This window comes from Oryza brachyantha, chromosome 11 (assembly GCF_000231095.2).
Source record: "Oryza brachyantha chromosome 11, ObraRS2, whole genome shotgun sequence".
Lineage (NCBI taxonomy): Eukaryota > Viridiplantae > Streptophyta > Magnoliopsida > Poales > Poaceae > Oryza > Oryza brachyantha.
The window spans coordinates 16,320,578-16,338,716 of NC_023173.2; the positions used below are offsets into that span (position 1 = coordinate 16,320,578).

The following is an 18,139-nucleotide window of genomic DNA, read 5'->3' on the forward strand; positions in this document are numbered from 1 at the left end:
TTTGAAGGGGATGTCAAAGCAATTGTTTGTTCCATGAGAGGCACAGTAACGTCGCTTGTAGCCGGATGGTTAACTGGATCAAGAGGGCATGCAGAGTCATGCAACTTAGCGAAATTGAATTCAAATGTTTCATATGAGAACTTAGAGTGCTTTTGACGGTAACTGTGGTCTACATTGGACGATAACTTCAACTCTACTAATGGATTTTCAAACCCTGGTTGCACCGTGTTACCCACCCACCCAATGTGTTAGCATGCCATAACAATAGCATCGATGGTAGCAAAAAAAATGAAGAAAGAGATATAAGAGAGAAATGAGAGGGGACATATGTGCTAGGGATATTTCTAGGGTTTTTTAAGGTACCCTCCGGTGCATGTGAGCTATCCATTAAGGTTAATCCAACGGCTGAGATATGTTAATAGTGTGATGATTAAATTACGTGGTAGTGTAGTAGAAGGATAATATGGGTAAAAATTATTGTTGGATTATTGTAATTTGTAAGTGTTTAAAGGGTATAGCGCTAAGCAGGGATTAGGGATGGGGCAGATCCAACGGAGACGGATGGGAGACGAGGCCAGGGGGTGGCGAAGGTGCGGCGGAGGGGTGGAGACATTTGGATGTGATCCCACGCGGTCCATGTGCGTGCGTTCTCTGCTACCTGCGTTCCCTTCCTTCCTTGCCTCTTGGCCGCACAGATGGGCCTGGGCCCAATTAGCAAATAAGAAATATAATAATTTATCCCTATCAATACTTAAGCAAATGACGAAAATACTCATCAAAATTAACGGTGATGGATGCATCTACTACACCACTGCGTCTCTAAGTAAAGGGTATCGTAATAGCGCCCTATTTCTAACCTTCCACACTATTTCTCTATGCTATTCAAATGAAGGTAATGTTGTAATAAGCATGATGACCAGTAGCAAAATCCATGTTTGTGATGGTTTTCATTCGGAGATTTTTTTTTTTGAATCAAGCACCAGGAGGGTCCCTACCTGAATCGCAATTTAAATAAAACCGAGCAGTAGAAGTTACAAGACAGGGAGACATTTCACCTCACACTCAAAGGAGCAAGTATCGAGAAATACAACAGAGAGTTATAAAAGAGAGAAGCTGTAGCGGGAGCATTCTTAGCCCGAGAGTCTATTCCATGCAGGATTAAGTTCCATGTTTGAGTAGTTGGTTCAATTTCATCTTTCGCTAGCCTTTACACCTAGATGTTGACTGCTTCGATTACCTCTAGGATAGCTTTATAAAGTGACGGTTGATTATTGTTGAAGATGATGCCGTTTCTATGGGTCCAGAGCACCCAGAAACAGAGAGCCAGAAAAACCTTAGAATTCTGGTGTGGAATAAAGGGGGCCAGCCGATCAGGAATAATTTATCCATTGAGTCTATTCCGGAGTTTATCTAAAGAGCGTTCTAGAAATTTAAGGAGAAGGGGCAATGGAGCATAATGTGTGCTGCAGTTTCCTGACAGTGGTCGCAAATTGCGCAGTTGCTGTTCTGCAGATTTAGCCTTGTTGGTATTAGAGGCATAGCAAATGCCAAAATAGTATGGCACATTATGCTTGGTTTAATTCCCTTCTCGGTGTCAAACTATTAATAGTTTGAATTATTGTTGTTATTATTTTAACTAGACAAAGACACGTGGGATTAACCTGTTTGTGGATTCTTCCAGAGAGCTGTGTTTGAAAACCCCAAGCCATCCACCATTGACCAATGGCCGTGTCCTGCCAAATCCTCCTCCCCATGACATGTGGGCCCAGCACACTCCAAGTTGACAAATAACAAGGGCCGAGTCCTTTTCTTCCTGCACCCTCAACCTCCCCTATTATAGCGTGTCGGGCACTGACTCCTCCAGGTCACTCCCACAATATCTGAATAAATTCAGGTACCAGATCGTAAAAAACACACCTCGATAAGCTCGACATGACCGTGGCGGCCTGTTAATGGTCCGTCCACCGAGATTAAGCTATCCCGTGGATCCACTTAATATATTTTATTATGACGAGGGTGTGATTGCAAAGTGTCTGAGAGCCAGTCAAGCACGTTACCGTTTTACAAATTACCCCTCGGAAAAAACGCATTTTTAGTTCCCGCTTCCCCCCTCTTCTTCGGCGAGCCGTCTCCATTGGTGGGCAAGGTGCGAGTTGGGAAAGGCGAGGGACCAGGGAGAGATGCTGCCGAGGGGGCGGATGGCGAAGGCAGCGGTGCTGGTGGTGGCGGGGCTTCTTCTTCTGCTCTCGTCGTCTCCTCCACCGGCGGCGGCAGCGGGGCGAGGAGGAGGTGACGATCTTTTTTCCCCGCTACCTGTTCTTGATTTTTTTTTTTCTTTTTGTGGTGGAGCTGTTCGATGATATGAGTAGCTTGGGTTCGTGGTTCTTGCGCGAATTGGCGCGAGTTTTGTACGATTCGTGGCTGATTGTGAGTGGAGAGCTAGTAGGAGCTTGAACAAATGTGCGGTCGAGAAAGTCAAATTCCATCGGCTATGCTGGGGTCAATGCTGGGGATTTCGTGAAATTTTGGGCGAGTTAAGAGGGTTCAGTGATGGAGAGCGTACGAAATATGTTAGCTTTAGCGTATTGTATGTCGTAACTGCAAGATTGTTTGGTAATTTGACTGAATTGTTGTCAAGTTTAGCTGGGAATAAAGTTGCATAATTCGGACTATGAGCTCTCAGGGTGGTCAGATATTTTGTACGGTTGTGCTGTATTATGATGCATGTTGTGTCTGCGTACTGCTGTACCACAAGCAATATCTCGTATTATCGTAACGCAGATAGAGATGTAGTAGCAACGTTAGTGAGACTTATGTGGCTGAGTTCATTATTCCTTAGATGATTCTTCCTGAGATCTGAAAATTCTGCTAGGTATACCACTGCAAAGGGGCTATCTTGACTGCTTATTTATGTAATTGTTATCATTGTAGAAGGATTAGAATTTAGAAACCTTTATTTTTGCCAAATGCAACTAGCTGTTAACGTTTTCCCCCAATGCAGAACTCAGGATGAAGCATTCTGATGGTGGCTATTCTTATAACCGCACTCTCGCCCATATTCTTGTTCAATATGCATCTGCTGTAAGTTCCTTTGTGAACAGTACTCTACTAGTACTTAATTGGTTTTGGTGAGAACTGCTCAAACTAGTTCCTGAAACCAACTTTTGTATTGTCCTAGCAAAGGGAATTTTTGTAACGAGAACTGCTACTGCTTTAGTGCTTCTTTGCAACATGTGCAAGTCCTTCTCTGTTCCATTCAATATATACTAGCATTAGTCGTCTAATCCCATGCCTGATTTTTGCTTGATTACAACATTTCAACTCAAAATACTTTGACTGAAAAAGTTTATAGAAGTCTTCATCCATCGTTTTAGAGGACAGCACTTGTTTTAAATCATGTTTGTGTTTTCTCATGAATTAGTTATATAATTATCTAAGTTGCCTTACGTAAATGCATTTCAGGTGTATACGTCTGACTTAACCTCACTTTTCACGTGGACATGCCCAAGGTGTCAAGGTGACACAAAGGTGTGCACTTATGAGTCCCAACTCCCAACATTGAACTTGTTGCTGTGCCGCTTCCACAAGCACTTCTGATTTTACTTCTTGTCTGATTATGTTGTCATTGGCATTATTGATGCAGGGTTTTGAGATGATAGAGATAATTGTAGATGTGGAGAACTGCTTACAGGTCCATTATCCTTTTAGTGCTCTTGCAATCCTCTTCTCCTTCTATGCAGTTTTGAATGGTTTATAGTCCTATATTAAACAACATATAATTATGACCAGGCCTTTGTTGGAGTTGCCCCTGATCCACAATCCATAATCATTGCTTTTAGAGGCACACAAGAACACAGGTATAAATGATGTTTCCATTAGATGTACCTTTCTAGTGACTGTCATGTGAACACATGAGGAACTTATTCACTCCCCACATCTTTTTAACTTGTTTCCTTGAACTTATGAAGTGTCTCAAATTGGATTGAAGATCTCTTCTGGAAGCAGCTTGATGTAACTTATCCAGGCATGCCGGATGCAATGGTAATTCCACTAGTCAAGTTTCTGTTGTTTTTTGGAGGAATATCATTCCCCACTAGTCAAGTTTCTATTGTTTTTTGGAGCAATATCGTTGGATTGGCGATATAACTTGTTTACTTGATGCTTATCCATTCATGTTGTAGGTTCACCATGGGTTTTATACTGCATATTATAATACAACAATGCGGCACGAGATCTTGAAATCTGTTCGTTGGGCAAGGAAGACATATGGAAGACTACCTATAAATGTTGTAGGTCACTCAATGGGAGGGGCTTTAGCATCATTCTGTGCCCTTGATCTCTCTGTACGTGCCTTTGATCCATCTGGATGTTCTTCTGTTGCACAAACTTGGTTTCACCCTTGGGACTTTTGGTTCATAATAGGTTATTATTAAAATACATGGGGAACCATGTTTCCCTTGAATCACACCATTAGGAACAGATGAAAGTTCAAGTTTTCTTTATATGAAATATTTCATTCTTGTAATATTATAGCCTCTGTTATTGCATCAAATCTATGAATAGCTGTGCTCTTTCATGATAAGATTTGTAACTATTGTATTTAGGCATGTTGGACTCAAGGAACTAATTATGGCCTTCTATTTTCCAGGTAAAGTTTGGATCACAGGAAGTTCAACTTATGACTTTTGGACAGCCTCGGGTAGGCAATCCTGCTTTTGCTGCTTATTTCAGTGAGCAAGTCCCAAGAACAATCCGCGTGACCCATCAGAATGATATTGTGCCACACTTGCCACCATATTTTTGTTATCTTGGTCAATGGACATATCACCACTTTTCGAGAGAGGTTAGTCCTTGATACTTACAGAACACAATAAAATGTAGTGAAGTTCTTGACCTTTGTTAAATCATTTGTTTCTTCGGCATATATCTGTCTTCAGGTTTGGCTTCATGAGACCATAATAGGAAATGTAGTTACTAAAAATGAGACAATCTGTGATGGATCAGGCGAGGACCCAACGTGCAGCAGGTATCTATCTGCCTTACACGTTTGTTTTACATATGTTCCCTTCATATTACTTATCATTGCTCCTTTTTTAATAGGTCGGTCTATGGCAGAAGTGTGGCAGATCATCTTGAATACTACGGTGTCACACTACACGCCGATTCAAGGGGAACCTGTCAATTTGTGATTGCTCCAACGAACACAGCATATGGTAGCGTTCTTGAAGTTGATAGAGTCATCATCTTGGCAAGATATCCGCAGGAGTGGCATGCCGTGGAATCTATTTAACCCTTTAACTGAGGGTAAATTGTACACTGTACAGAATTTATTTTGCCTTTTGTGCATATAGCTCATGTAATGTAGACATACTGGGTTGTCCAGGAGCTCTCCTGAGGATAAGGAGAGGTTTCACTTTTATTATGTGCCCCCCTTTACTCAAGTGAGAATTGTACATGGATGCTCCACGAACATTGTAGACACGCCTTAATTGATGTACATCATATCAATGGAAGAAATAATGGAAGGATTTGATGGTATTATATGCTTTTCATCCATTGTGGTTCCCCTTTTAATTTATCTTCCAGAGATATTTCCAAATTTTTCGCTCTGCATTTTCACCCCACCTTTCCAGTTACATTCATGCCAAATATGCACTTGCAGATAAAATAGTGGTGCTCCTTGCAGATGTGAGGAGCCAGTGATGAGAATCAGAAAGGAATCACAAGATGCAAAGCTCTATATTTGGTGGGCACTGCCAGGTCAGATAAAGAAGGATAAGAATACATGTCTATCCTCATATTCTCCATTTTTCATATGCTTGTTCAGAGGGTTTGCATTGCAGCACATCAGCACTAACTGTTTCATAGCATCACTTTTTGAATCATCTGCAGAAGATATGCAAAGCAAAGATTTGCCCATTCGGGACACCGCGTGGGGATGCCTGCATTTCTGATAAAGTCTCGAGAATCTTCAAATGAACATTGTACAACAGACTGCGGAAGATGAGACTGACAAGAGGGTGTGAGTCAGCAGGTACAGTGAATTAAGTATAAGTTGCAAATTGGACAGATTCTCTACTGGAAGATAAGGTCAGAACTCAGAAGAGATATTTTTGTGACTGTACGATGGACTGGAAGCTCTCTGCTGCTTGAAGATGCTATTCAACCAGACTATGAGCTGCCAATATCTGATATCTCAATCCAAGGTGATGATGTTCTTAGATGGTTGAATCATTACTTTTTGGTAAACTTCACGAAAATCTCACATTTTTCCTTGGAGTATCTGCAGTGAAAAAACTCTGCGGTTTGATGCAGAAAACCCAATGTTTGGAGGAAGAATGCTTATGTGACAAGATTAGACCGATAACTTAATAATGTGGTTAGCAAGAATGCTAAAAATGCAGATTTGACAGATTTTTGACTGATGATGATGAGAAAATTCAGACTTCGCCAAGCTGGACAGATTCTGTCATTGGGATAAGGTCAGAATAGCTAGAGCTAGCGCGTGTGCTGAATGAGACGGCAGGAAGCTGATCCCTCCTATCTAGAAAGCGGCTGTTCTTCTTAGCGTGTGGAATCAGATCCTTTTGTGTGTCGTACTAACTGTCATGCGACGACGCGTACGTGGCCGTTGTTTTTTGTCGGCACCATTTGCATGTGGCAGTTACTTTTGTTACTGTGTGTTCTCAACTTGATCCGTATTGTTCATTGTCAAAAATCTGAAGCTGTAGCAATGTTTCAGTCTTTCAAACTTTCAGTTTTAGAGGGCATGAAGTTACACAGAAGTCTGAAGTTGTATATGTTCAGTTTCAGTTTCAGATTGCATCAAATTAAGCTTGATCTCCGGAAATTACAAGCTTCCGATTCTCATGTCAACATGTCCTATTTAGGTGAGCCTTCGGTAGCTGCAGGCCTGCAGATACTTATAGAATCTTCATTGTTTTGTAAGCAATCCAGATTTTAAGACTCATTAACTACAGAATTTAGAAAAATTGCTAATAGCCAGAACTCGGGATCACTCAACTTCTCCATGTCCTCAATAGCTGAATACTGTTGCTTCTCCAGCTTCCCGAACAGGGCTCCCATCGCTTTTTATAGGAATAAGCGAAAACGTGTTTTGGCTAACGAAAAATAATTTGTAGGTAAAACTTTTAAATACGTGTTCATAGCGACTCAAAAGCGAAATGTGTAAAATAAACTATGATGAAAAAACCACAAAATCAAGTTCTAAATTAAGTTCTAAAATTTAAATTTTGGCTTATAAACAGTTGCATCTAAAAAAATGGGGCCTCAAGTGAACAAGAAAAATACCTAATGCTCACATTTTTTTTATCAGTTAATATTAATCTGTTGCCACCACACATTTAACTAAACTTCAATATATATATTCCCTCTCATTCCATAAGAAGAATTCCCTCTCGTTCCATAATTCTTCTTGTTTGGATAAGACAGTGGTTAAACTTTTAAAACTATAACACTAATAGGACGACGTATATAGATGAGTCTAAAAAACATTTTAATAAAAATATTTATTTAATTTTTAATATATTCTAATAAAAAAAATATAGTCAAATTGATTTTAAAGATATCGCGGTTGTCCAAAACATTGTGAATTATTAAATTGGAGGGAGTATCTGGGTGCTGAGTCAGGCATGCGTCCATATATACTTAAAGATTTTACAACATGTATGATGCATCATATATACTTGAAATATCATCCTTAATTAATTACTTTTTTAGTACATTTTTAATTACTTCCATTGGGTTTTATATGTTTTTGTCGTTGCATTTTGAACACATATATTGTCCATTCATCTTACTTAAAAAATATTTAAATATTTATTTATTTTATTATTAAATGTAGTCAAGCATGATATTTTTTTTTCATATTTACATAAAAAATTAAATAAGACTATTGTTGAAATGTATATAAATACACCACGTGTGAGTAATTGTGAACCTTAACTGAAGAATGCTACTGCGACTTGGCTACTAAATAATAGTACGAAGATCCTCAAATGTCTATTTATTTAGGATAATCGAGTTTTATTAAACTCGATCAATTACATCAAGTGGTACAATTGTTCTAAGAATACTCCCAACCTCTTTATAGCTAAGATACACACGACCAATCGCACCATCATAAAAGAAAAACAAATGTGGTAGGAGTTGGTAAGGATCATCAATCCTAAAAGTAATTTGTCACCAATGTCCCCGGATAAAACACTCTCTTTTCACCCTCACCAAATGTTAAATGTTAATACACCGCAACCACCCAATCTCACAAACCAAGTAACTGAACAATAACTCAAGCACAGAACCAATTGGATGATTAAAAAAGTAACTTACAGAGGAGACGAAAGAACATTTTTATTAAAAACTACGTCGCTCCTGCATAACCAAAGCGACCAACATGTGATGGCCGCTCCTAATTTTAAAATGTGCTGAATTCTCCCCAAAAATCTATACAAGTAACTTTATGCATGGATGCTATTTAAAAGGCTAATTTAGTTAGAGATCAAAAGATTTTGCGAGAGGGTCAACGGCTAAAGAGATTCCAAGGTCCACGGCCCTTGATGACACAAACATCGATCGATTCTTATCCAAAACTACCCAGCAACCTTTAGCCTGTAATGGATTACATATTGCCTCAAAAAGTTGAATATTAAGGCCTCTCTGAAGCCTATAAATTAAAGGGTAGCAGCAGCAGCAACAAACCACACCAACTTCCAAAGCATCCGAAGAGTGATCGGAAACTTCTAGAAGCATCTAGAACTAATTAAGCGCTCTCCTGAGTCCTGACATATAGGCGATCGAGTCATCGAGATGGAGAGGGTGACGAAGCTGGCGTCGGAGCGGGCGGTGGTGGTGTTCACGGCGAGCAACTGCGGCATGTGCCACGCCGTGACGAGCCTCCTCGGCGAGCTGGGCGTCAACGCCGCCGTGCACGAGCTGGACAGGGACCCCCGCGGCCGGGACATGGAGAGGGACCTCGCCCGGCGCCTCGGCCCGCCCGTAGTGCCGGCAGTCTTCATCGGCGGCAACCTCGTCGGCGGCGCCAACAGGGTCATGTCGCTGCACCTCGCCGGCGAGCTCGTCCCCATGCTCAAGAACGCCGGCGCGCTCTGGCTCTAGCATGCAGTAACGACTAGTATGATATATTTCCTTCCGTTTCACGTTACAAGACTTCGTAGTCTTGCTTAGATTTATATACTTACGAAGTACTACTTAAGTATGTGCATGCATGCAGTGCAGTGTAACGCAAGGCCAGGTTTTTTTATGCCCTCTGCTGAGAATAAATGGAGTGCTGCAATGGTCTAATCTTCCGGTGGTTACTGTAAATGTCGTCCATTTTGATGAATAAATTCAGTTCTGAAAAAATAAACTCTATAAGATCAGAAAATATATATTGTTGAGATATGTTCTTTAATTCTCACAATCTTCTATTGTAAAAAAAATCACAGGATATGATCTACAAACTATCCTTCAAAGATCTTAAGGTGATCACATCATGCATGCATTGACCTTCAGAGTGTGCGATCGATCGAGAGCTATATCCATCTCTCGATCTAAAAAAGGTGAGATATTTTTTTAAAGATGGTAAAAAAACACCCAATGGTGTGATGCAGTACTGCTGCTAGCTCGACCGATGAACGAACCATTAATCCAATCATTCCTTGTCCTCGTTGCATCATGTAAGTTCATGCAGTAAGTTTGGCCACAGGAAGAAGAATCAAGGCAGGCATCTTGGCCCTCTGATCCATGGACAGTGTCTGAGAGATACGCGATGCGATTGATTTCTGCGGCATCAAATCAGGACGAAGAAGCAATTAACTGTGGATAATGGTTAAACAGATAGAAAAGATAAGCAGATTAGCATCGACGACCGACCGATCCATCTTCCTCTGGCCGCCATGCATGGCGGGCATCATCTGAAAACCGGGCCGGTGCTGCCGGTTTGGTACGGCGCGCGCGCCGTCGGATCGCGGCGTCGCAGAGGGCACAGCTAGCGATGAGGGTGATCCGATCCATCCACACCCTGATTCGGCGCGTGATCGGCGTGGAGATAGCGGGCGGGAAGATCTTCGATCGGGTGATCACGACAGGGAATCGATCGGTCGAGGTGGATATATACATGGGATTTGATAGCTAGATTCCGATAAGAGAGGAAACGGAGCTAGGGAAGAACAAACTAAAAGCTAGAGAGTTGAGAGCGAGAGCGGCAGTGCACAGTGGTGTACTGTACATATATGCCAGCCTGCAGATATCATAGGTAGGAGAAGAAGATGCAACCAGCTGATAGCTATACCTGCATGCCGCGATGGGTGATTCGAGACCACCTTTCTGAAAACCACCACGCGAAGCAGGCATGGCCGGCGCCGCATTCATGCAGAGAATAGATCATGGGGCCGGCCGCCGGAATCGGGGCTCCGTCCACGGTAACCTGCAACCGCCTCTGGCCGCGGGACGATCGACCATGTGGTTCTTCCTCGATCGTTAGATCAATGATTCACAGTACTGCACCATCTCGTTAGATCAATGCTGATGGTTTTCGTTTCGGTTTTTGTGTAAATTAAGGACTGTTACAGCAACTCCAACAGCTCTTTATCCTAACTTGCTATCTATGTTTTTTTGGCAAAGTGTAAAAAACTGATTCCAACAGTTTGCCATCCGGGTTTCTAAATTTTAGTAACTTATCATATCCTCTCGTTTGTGCGCATATATAGGAGTCCGGGTTTCACTTGGCATCTAAAAAGTACGACCTTGGGTGTCTGTTGCGCCTCCGCCTGGTGAAAAATTTCGCGTGCAACGAAAAGAGAAGTATCGGCGTGAGCTACTCGCGGTCCAGTGCTGACCCACCGCCGACCGGCGACGCCGCCGCACGCCGTCCGGTCGCCGGGCAGGCCCGTTCCCGGTTGCCGTCGCCCGCTCCGCCATGGCGGCCGCTCGCCCCGGTCAGCCGCTCGCCCGTGCGCCCGGCGCCCCGACGTCCGGTCGCCCGCGCTCCCGGCGCCCCGCTCAGTCGCTCTCCCGGCGGCCGGTCGCCCCCTCGCCCCGCTTGCCCGGCGCCCCAGTGTCCCGTTCGCCCTCTCGTTCATTCGCTCCGGTATCTTTTGTTTTTTTTGGTTAATCCTCTTGTGTGTTTCACAGTAAGACAATGCACATGCACGGTAAGACAATGAACAGTAAGATAATGAATTGAAGTTCTTAATTAAATTCAGAAGCATAATTAATCAAATCGGATTAGGTGCATGGCATGGCATGTTCTTCTCATTTCGAATTTTTTATTCTACAGCAGAGCGGCGGACAGGTTAATACTCTATCAAAAATCATGGAGCGCGCGGCCGAAGTGGCGGTGAATTTTCCAGGCGTGGTGGCGCGTCGCGGTGGCGTGTCCGGCACGGGCGTGGTGGCATGGCGCCAGTGGCGCGGCGCATGAGTGGTACGGCGCGGGTGCCGTGGGGCGACGAGAGCGATGGCAATCTGATGATCTCCCTCAACTTCCAACCGTTTTGATAACTACATCTATTTTTAACAAGTAAAATATCCCTAACTGTTGGAGGTAAAACAATTTTTTCTTTGCCATATTGATTACAAATTTACTAAAACACCAGATTTAGAAAACTATTTTTGCCTAACCGTTAGAGTTGCTCTTATATTTATAGTAATGGAAATGGGAGAGGGCATTGACCCTTTCTAGTTCAATAAAAAACAACACTGCACTATCTCTACTTATCTCGTAAACACGATAAAATCGATCTCTCATGTATGTTTAGCTAAAAATCTTTATAATATCAACATAATCCTTTTTAAACCCAACCCATAAATACTGTAGCCCAAAAACTTAAGTCTATTATCTGTCTAGGGTCGCGTTCGGCAACGGTTTAGTTATCCGGTGCAAAAAAACGTAACAATAGATTAGTACATAATTTATTAATTATTAATCATAAAAAAATAAAAATAGATTAATATGACTTTCTTATAAAAAAATTATGCAAAAAACACATGACTGTTTAGAAGTTCGAGAAATATACGTGTGTAAAACAAGGGAATCTGGATTAGCAAGAGAGGAAGAGAAGAACGTGGCCTAGGTCCACCCTATCCTCCAAAAAAACCTAGTGACCTGTCTGCACTCTAAAGGAATGACTTACCATGTTGTACATAATTAAAGGGAGCAGTGGCGGATCCAAAAAAATATTACAAGTAACTGGATGAAAGAGAACTGTTTCCAACCCTTCCTTCTCTTTAGTGAAACCAAAAATTTTGTTACAGGGCTAGGAGGCTTTGAAGTCCTAGAGAGACAGCCTAGAGAGGGTGAATAGGTGTCCTGAAAACTCTTTCAAATCGCAGCGGTCAGTACAGGGGCCGGACCGTCCGGTCGGCACTCTCGGGTTGGGCCGAGAGCTCTGGCCGGACCGTCCGGTCAGTTAAAAATACAGACTTGACAGTCTACATTTTCAGTGATGTTCCTGGGAACATGATGTGATTATGTGTGTAATAAAACAGCAGAAAGATCGCAGGAATAGAACACAAAATCATAAGAACAAAGACACGGGAGATTTATCCCGAAGTTTGGATCTTTCGATCCTACTCTCCGTTGAGGCGCTCCAGCGAGCGGGATCTCTCAATCCTTTCCCTCTCTTGGCTTCCTCTCACAAGGCCAACATGGGTCTCCGAATTCACAACTAGGGACTAGCAACCCCTTCGATCGACCACCAAGGTCAAGATCAAGGCGGCTTACCCAGCCCTAGATTGTAATTCGCTCTACCCTGCAGCCTTCTATGAGAAAGCACAAGAATCCACTATCAATCTTACCTATTCCCTTACGGAGGTTAGGTACCAACCTTCACAACTTGCTCCCGGGCGATCCACACGAATCGGAGGCTTGCGGGCGACGCCTATCCGTCTAGGAGATCAATCTCCAAGAGTAATAGGCCACCTTGACTCCACATGCATCCATCAACGCCCGAGAATGAACACTCTATCACTCACTAACCTTAACACTCTCTCTAAGACATGATCCAACGATTAATCTCTCTAGGAGGTGTATTGGGTTAGTGGGGAGGCTTGAGAGGTGTTAAACTTGTCCTAGCAACCAGAAAACTCGAACAGAAAGCCTCTCCAACGGCTAGATCTCAAGAGCTCTTTTTATAAGCTGGCAGACGTCACTTAGCCGTTGGAAAAGAAACTTAACCGAACTGTCCGGCTAGGGGGCCAGACCGTCCGGCCGACACTTAACTCACTCACTTAGAGCAGGGGCAGGACCAAGGTCCAGACCGTCCTGCCACCGGACTGTCCGGCTTGGGGCCGGACCGTCCACACACTCGACTTGAGCAGGGGCCGGACCAAGGACCGGACCGTCCTGTCACCGGACCAAGGACCGGACCGTCCTGTCACTGGACAAAGGGCCAGACCAAGCAGAAACCGGACCAAGGACCGAACCGTCCTGTCACCGGACCAAGGGCCGGACCGTCCTGTCCCTGCTTCAGAAAAAACAGCATAGGCTACAACTGGACCTAAACTTACTCTACTCGGCTTAGGTTTACTCCAGGATGCATGCAGAGATTCCAGTGACCCCTCTTAGTAGTACGGAGTTCCTACGACTCAAAAAAAAAATACGCCTTCGAGCGCCTTCATCTTCGTAGAGCCATCGCTTCGGGTCACACATGCTCTAAGTTTTATCAAGTAATCCTTCAATCGAATTGATCATTTAAACTTCTCTACAATCACAGCTCATTAGCGCACACATGCTTGGCTAGCATTGTCATTAATCATCCAAAACTTCGTTTAGAGGCTAGATGCACTTTCAGGCTTCAATGACGCAGATCGGATAGGGGGCTGAAGCCCCCTATCCCCGGTGGTAGATCCACCCCTGAAAGAGAGTAACTTTATCCATATTCATGTTGGTTCCTCCCTCACATATAAGTTTTTCTACTATTTAAAATTTAACTATAAATAAAAACTAATTTTTAGACTACTGTACTCTTCCAATCCAACCAAGCGTCCTAACCTATATTATTGCATCAATAGACATGATATTTGCCATTTAAAGAAATTCATAGGGACATAAAATAATTCCATCTCAGTCTTGATCTTTAGTTTCATTAATATATTAATAGGAAAGAGTTTTGAAATACGATACCTACAGACCTGACGGGCCCAAGGCTGAGACTCAAGAAAGAAAACCGGAGCGACTAAACAGTCTTAATCTCTACTTATTTCCAAAAAAAAAATGTTTATATTCCTGGATACAAATCTGAGGTCAACTGATAAAGAAAGATTGCAAGGTCTATGGCCCTTCATGAACATAAACAACCCAATTCTTATCCAAAACTATCCAACTTTTAGCCTGTTGTGGTCAAATGGATTGAAAACAAAATGGAGATATCGAAGAAATATGTAACCAGAGTAGCAGCACGTTTCTCAAGCCTATAAAAGGGTACCTAGCCAACACCATCAGCAGCAAGTCAGCAACAAACCACTCCAACTTCCAAAGCATCTGAAGAACACTCGCAGAGAGTGATCATCGAGCTAGCTAGCTAGAGATCGACAGTGATCAGAAACTTCTAGAAGCATCTAGAACTAATTAAGCTCTCTCCTGAGTCCTGACATATAGGCGATCGAGTCATCGAGATGGAGAGGGTGACGAAGCTGGCGTCGGAGCGGGCGGTGGTGGTGTTCACGGCGAGCAACTGCGGCATGTGCCACGCCGTGACGAGCCTCCTCGGCGAGCTGGGCGTCAACGCCGCCGTGCACGAGCTGGACAGGGACCCCCGCGGCCGGGACATGGAGAGGGACCTCGCCCGGCGCCTCGGCGGCCGTGGCCCGCCCGTCGTGCCGGCCGTCTTCATCGGCGGCAACCTCGTCGGCGGCGCCAACAGGGTCATGTCGCTGCACCTCGCCGGCGAGCTCGTCCCCATGCTCAAGAACGCCGGCGCGCTCTGGCTCTAGACGTATAGTAATTAGTAGGAAGACTACGTAATTACTACTTAATTATACGTACTAATTAAGCGCGCATGCATGCAATACAAATTAAGCCAGGTTTTTTATGCCCTGTGCTGAGAATAATTTTTTTTAGCGCGTAAATATTTGCACGTCAATATATTGCTGAGAATAAATCGAGTGGTGTAATGGTGTTTCAGTTGTTTTAAATGGCGTCCATTTTGATAAATAAATTCAGTTTCGATCTTCTGAAAAAAATTTATACTAGGAATTATATGAATGTGTGTGTATGTCCTGTCTCTGAATCAATGCTGGATATTTCATAGAAGAAGGAAAGAACTCTGATTTGTTCTTCCTCACATCTCGCATTGTGAAAAAATTTCACGGAGAGATGATCAATGAAATGTCGATCGTTTGCAAAATATTTGGCATGTAGAACAAAATGAGTGCAGAAAATACAATGGAATCATAATTTTGATATATTGTTCAGAGATTCCAAAACACAATGGATCTGAAAAGACTAGCTAGATCTAGTAAGCAAATCATTTGCACCGAGAGAGATATTTAATTTATTATTATCACTTGCCTAATGGAATCATATTTATTCTTTACCAGACCACCGGCGCTTAATTAATGTCGTTTAGTGTGATATGCTCGTCGGTGTCACGTATTGACGATGGTTATAATTGTCAGGTTAAGTATTTTCGTCACTTAGAATCTTAAATAGGTATTCAGTAAGTTCTTGCATGTCATACAAAATCAATAAAAGTTTTGAATTTTTTTTGATAAGATAGATTAATATAAGATATATTACTCTGCAAATATATAAGTTCGACTTCTATAAGATAAGACTTTTTTTTTTACAAATTTTAGTAGTTGAATTTAAATTTGGATTTGAGTGATAGAATATATTAATCTATTATATCAATTGTTTTTAAAATTTTAATGACAATTTTAATAATATGCAAGAAAGGTGTGGATGCCCATGAAAATCCATCCCCTAATTGCCATACACATATGCAGTCATGAGCGAGTTTCACGGCCCTCGATCAAGCAGTAGGAGGTAACGTATTTTGTTGTGTAAAATTTGTGTCTCTGAAGAATCGTAAAATAATTAACTCTATATATAGTTATACTTTTTTTAGGGTCACCATTCACCAAGGAGCATTATGCTAATCTTCATTGGTCCCTGCGTACTTGAATGGAGAGAAAACATAAATGAAAATGCATAATTTCGTAACTGCGAGTACTCCTGGGAAACCCACCGTTCAAATTAATATGCTAATAAATAACACAGGAAAATGCTACTTGCAAGGGCAGAACTAGCAGGGGGGCGGTGGGCCGAGCCCCCGTTAAAGCTATCGGAGCTCTCTAAGACTCTCTAAAATTTTATGATAAATATCAATAAAAAGTAAGCTGAAACTCTATCTAGTTTATTTAGACCTTTCTAGTTTTATTGGTTAGATCCATCACTCGCTACTCATACATATTTTTGCTTGCAATAACTTATGGCAAGAAACAGTGAGCGCCCCATGAGAAGACTGAGTGGCCAGAGAAATGTCCTAAATAGATGAAAGGAATCATGCCAAAGCATGCATTGACGTTCAGAGCTATATCTCTGTAGAGTCATTTCATAGAGATGATTGAGCAAAGCCAGCTTAATTAATCCCTGCAACACATCTCTATCCAAATAATCCAATGGCCCATCGATCAATATGCATATGTTGTGTGCTGCTAGCTAGATGAATCATATCATTCCAGCAGCTAGCTGCAGCTAGCCACGAGAAGAATCGAGGCATCTCTCTTCTCTGACGGGATGGACAGTGTCTGAGATATGCGACCGATGCGATCTGCAGCATCAGATCGATCATGCATGATGCATCAGGAAGCAACTAGACGAACAGATAGAAAGATAATTAAGCAGATAGCATCGTCGACGACGGACGATCGATCGAGTCGAGACGATGTGATCTTTCTCTGGCTCCCTATTGGCTCATCTTCTGAAACTGAAAACCAAGACGGTGTCAGATTGCGGCGTCGCAGCAGATCGATACACATAGTTACGCACATGCATGCATTCGATCACTAGCTGTTCCACATCTGATTCGCCGCGTGAATGATCTTATCGATCGAGGTGGATGGATTGACAGATTCCGAGATAAGGAAAGCAAATGGAAGAACAAATTAAAAAGGTTGCATGCATCGGAGAGCGAGTGGCAGCGTACAGTGAACCACTGTGCGCTATGCTAGCTTAGCTGTGCTCGAGGAGGAGAAGGAAGAAGATGCTATTCTGAAGGAACTTGCACGCGCCATTGGGCCGGCGAGCTAGTGGACATTGCTGCTACCTTTCTGTAAGACTGAAACGCCGCGGCGATCGATCGATCGATCCGGTGGCGCCGGAATCGATCGGTTCCCGTCCACCGTGCGGCCGCCGTACCGGCTCTGGTAGCCGACGTTTCCGCCATTGTCGGCGCCATCTGAAAATGATCGACATGTCCCAGTCTGAAGACTCTGAGTGTTTGAAATTTCAGACCGAAATTTCGGGTCCATCAGTAGGTCCCGATATCTAGCGTATTTCCGCCAAAAATTTCGGTTAGACTATTGCAACCTATGTTTTCTTATTTTTTTGATGCATTTTATGAATCCAAATTGTTACCATTGACTTATAGGAAGTTGATGGATTATTAATTTTAAATTAAATTTTCAGAAAATTCGATTGAATTTTAATTGAAAATCAAATTTTGTTTGAAATTTTCGCTCGAAATTTCCGAAATAATTCTGAAATTTCCGAAATTTCGGTCCCCCGAAATAATTCACGATATCGATACATCGAACCCCTCTGAACTCGTCTGGAGTTGAACAGTTTCAGCAATATGTGAACAGTTTCTAAATTGGAACAACTTCAGAGTCCTCCGCAGAGTATGTGACAATAGAATCATTTAAAAATATGTGCTCGATCGATCTCAAATTGATGTTCAAACTTCAGGCATAAATTGTAAAGATTCTGTCAAAACTTACCTGTTTCTTCAGTCAAAAAAGATTTGCCTATTTCGTTGGCGGCATTGCAATTGGTTACGATTTCTTTTAACACAGAACTTAACACACAATCGCTTGCGATTATCTTCAGAGGCATTTGGGTTGGGAGAGATCAGCTCAGAAGTCAAATCACGATAAGGTGTTTATTCCGATTCCCTAG

The 18,139-nt window shown here is 42.6% G+C and overlaps 3 protein-coding genes across 3 annotated transcripts; all 3 read left to right on the plus strand.

The window, feature by feature from the left end:
* Positions 1 to 2,104: 2,104 nt before the first annotated feature.
* On the plus strand, positions 2,105 to 5,544 carry LOC102711389 (lipase-like). Its single transcript, XM_006663580.3, has 10 exons — positions 2,105 to 2,289; positions 3,002 to 3,081; positions 3,463 to 3,528; positions 3,644 to 3,691; positions 3,790 to 3,857; positions 3,969 to 4,041; positions 4,182 to 4,343; positions 4,649 to 4,843; positions 4,938 to 5,026; positions 5,101 to 5,544. Exons 1-10 carry the CDS (start codon positions 2,181 to 2,183, stop codon positions 5,288 to 5,290), a joined length of 1,080 nt encoding a protein of 359 aa, XP_006663643.2. The 5' UTR covers positions 2,105 to 2,180; the 3' UTR covers positions 5,291 to 5,544.
* A 3,184-nt stretch (positions 5,545 to 8,728) lies between these two features.
* On the plus strand, positions 8,729 to 9,349 carry LOC102712760 (glutaredoxin-C10). Its single transcript, XM_015842387.2, has 2 exons — positions 8,729 to 9,151; positions 9,256 to 9,349. Exon 1 carries the CDS (start codon positions 8,827 to 8,829, stop codon positions 9,133 to 9,135), a length of 309 nt encoding a protein of 102 aa, XP_015697873.1. The 5' UTR covers positions 8,729 to 8,826; the 3' UTR covers positions 9,136 to 9,151; positions 9,256 to 9,349.
* Positions 9,350 to 14,483: 5,134 nt separating this feature from the next.
* On the plus strand, positions 14,484 to 15,152 carry LOC102713029 (glutaredoxin-C10). Its single transcript, XM_006663022.3, has one exon. It carries the CDS (start codon positions 14,635 to 14,637, stop codon positions 14,950 to 14,952), a length of 318 nt encoding a protein of 105 aa, XP_006663085.2. The 5' UTR covers positions 14,484 to 14,634; the 3' UTR covers positions 14,953 to 15,152.
* The last annotated feature ends 2,987 nt before the right edge of the window (positions 15,153 to 18,139 follow it).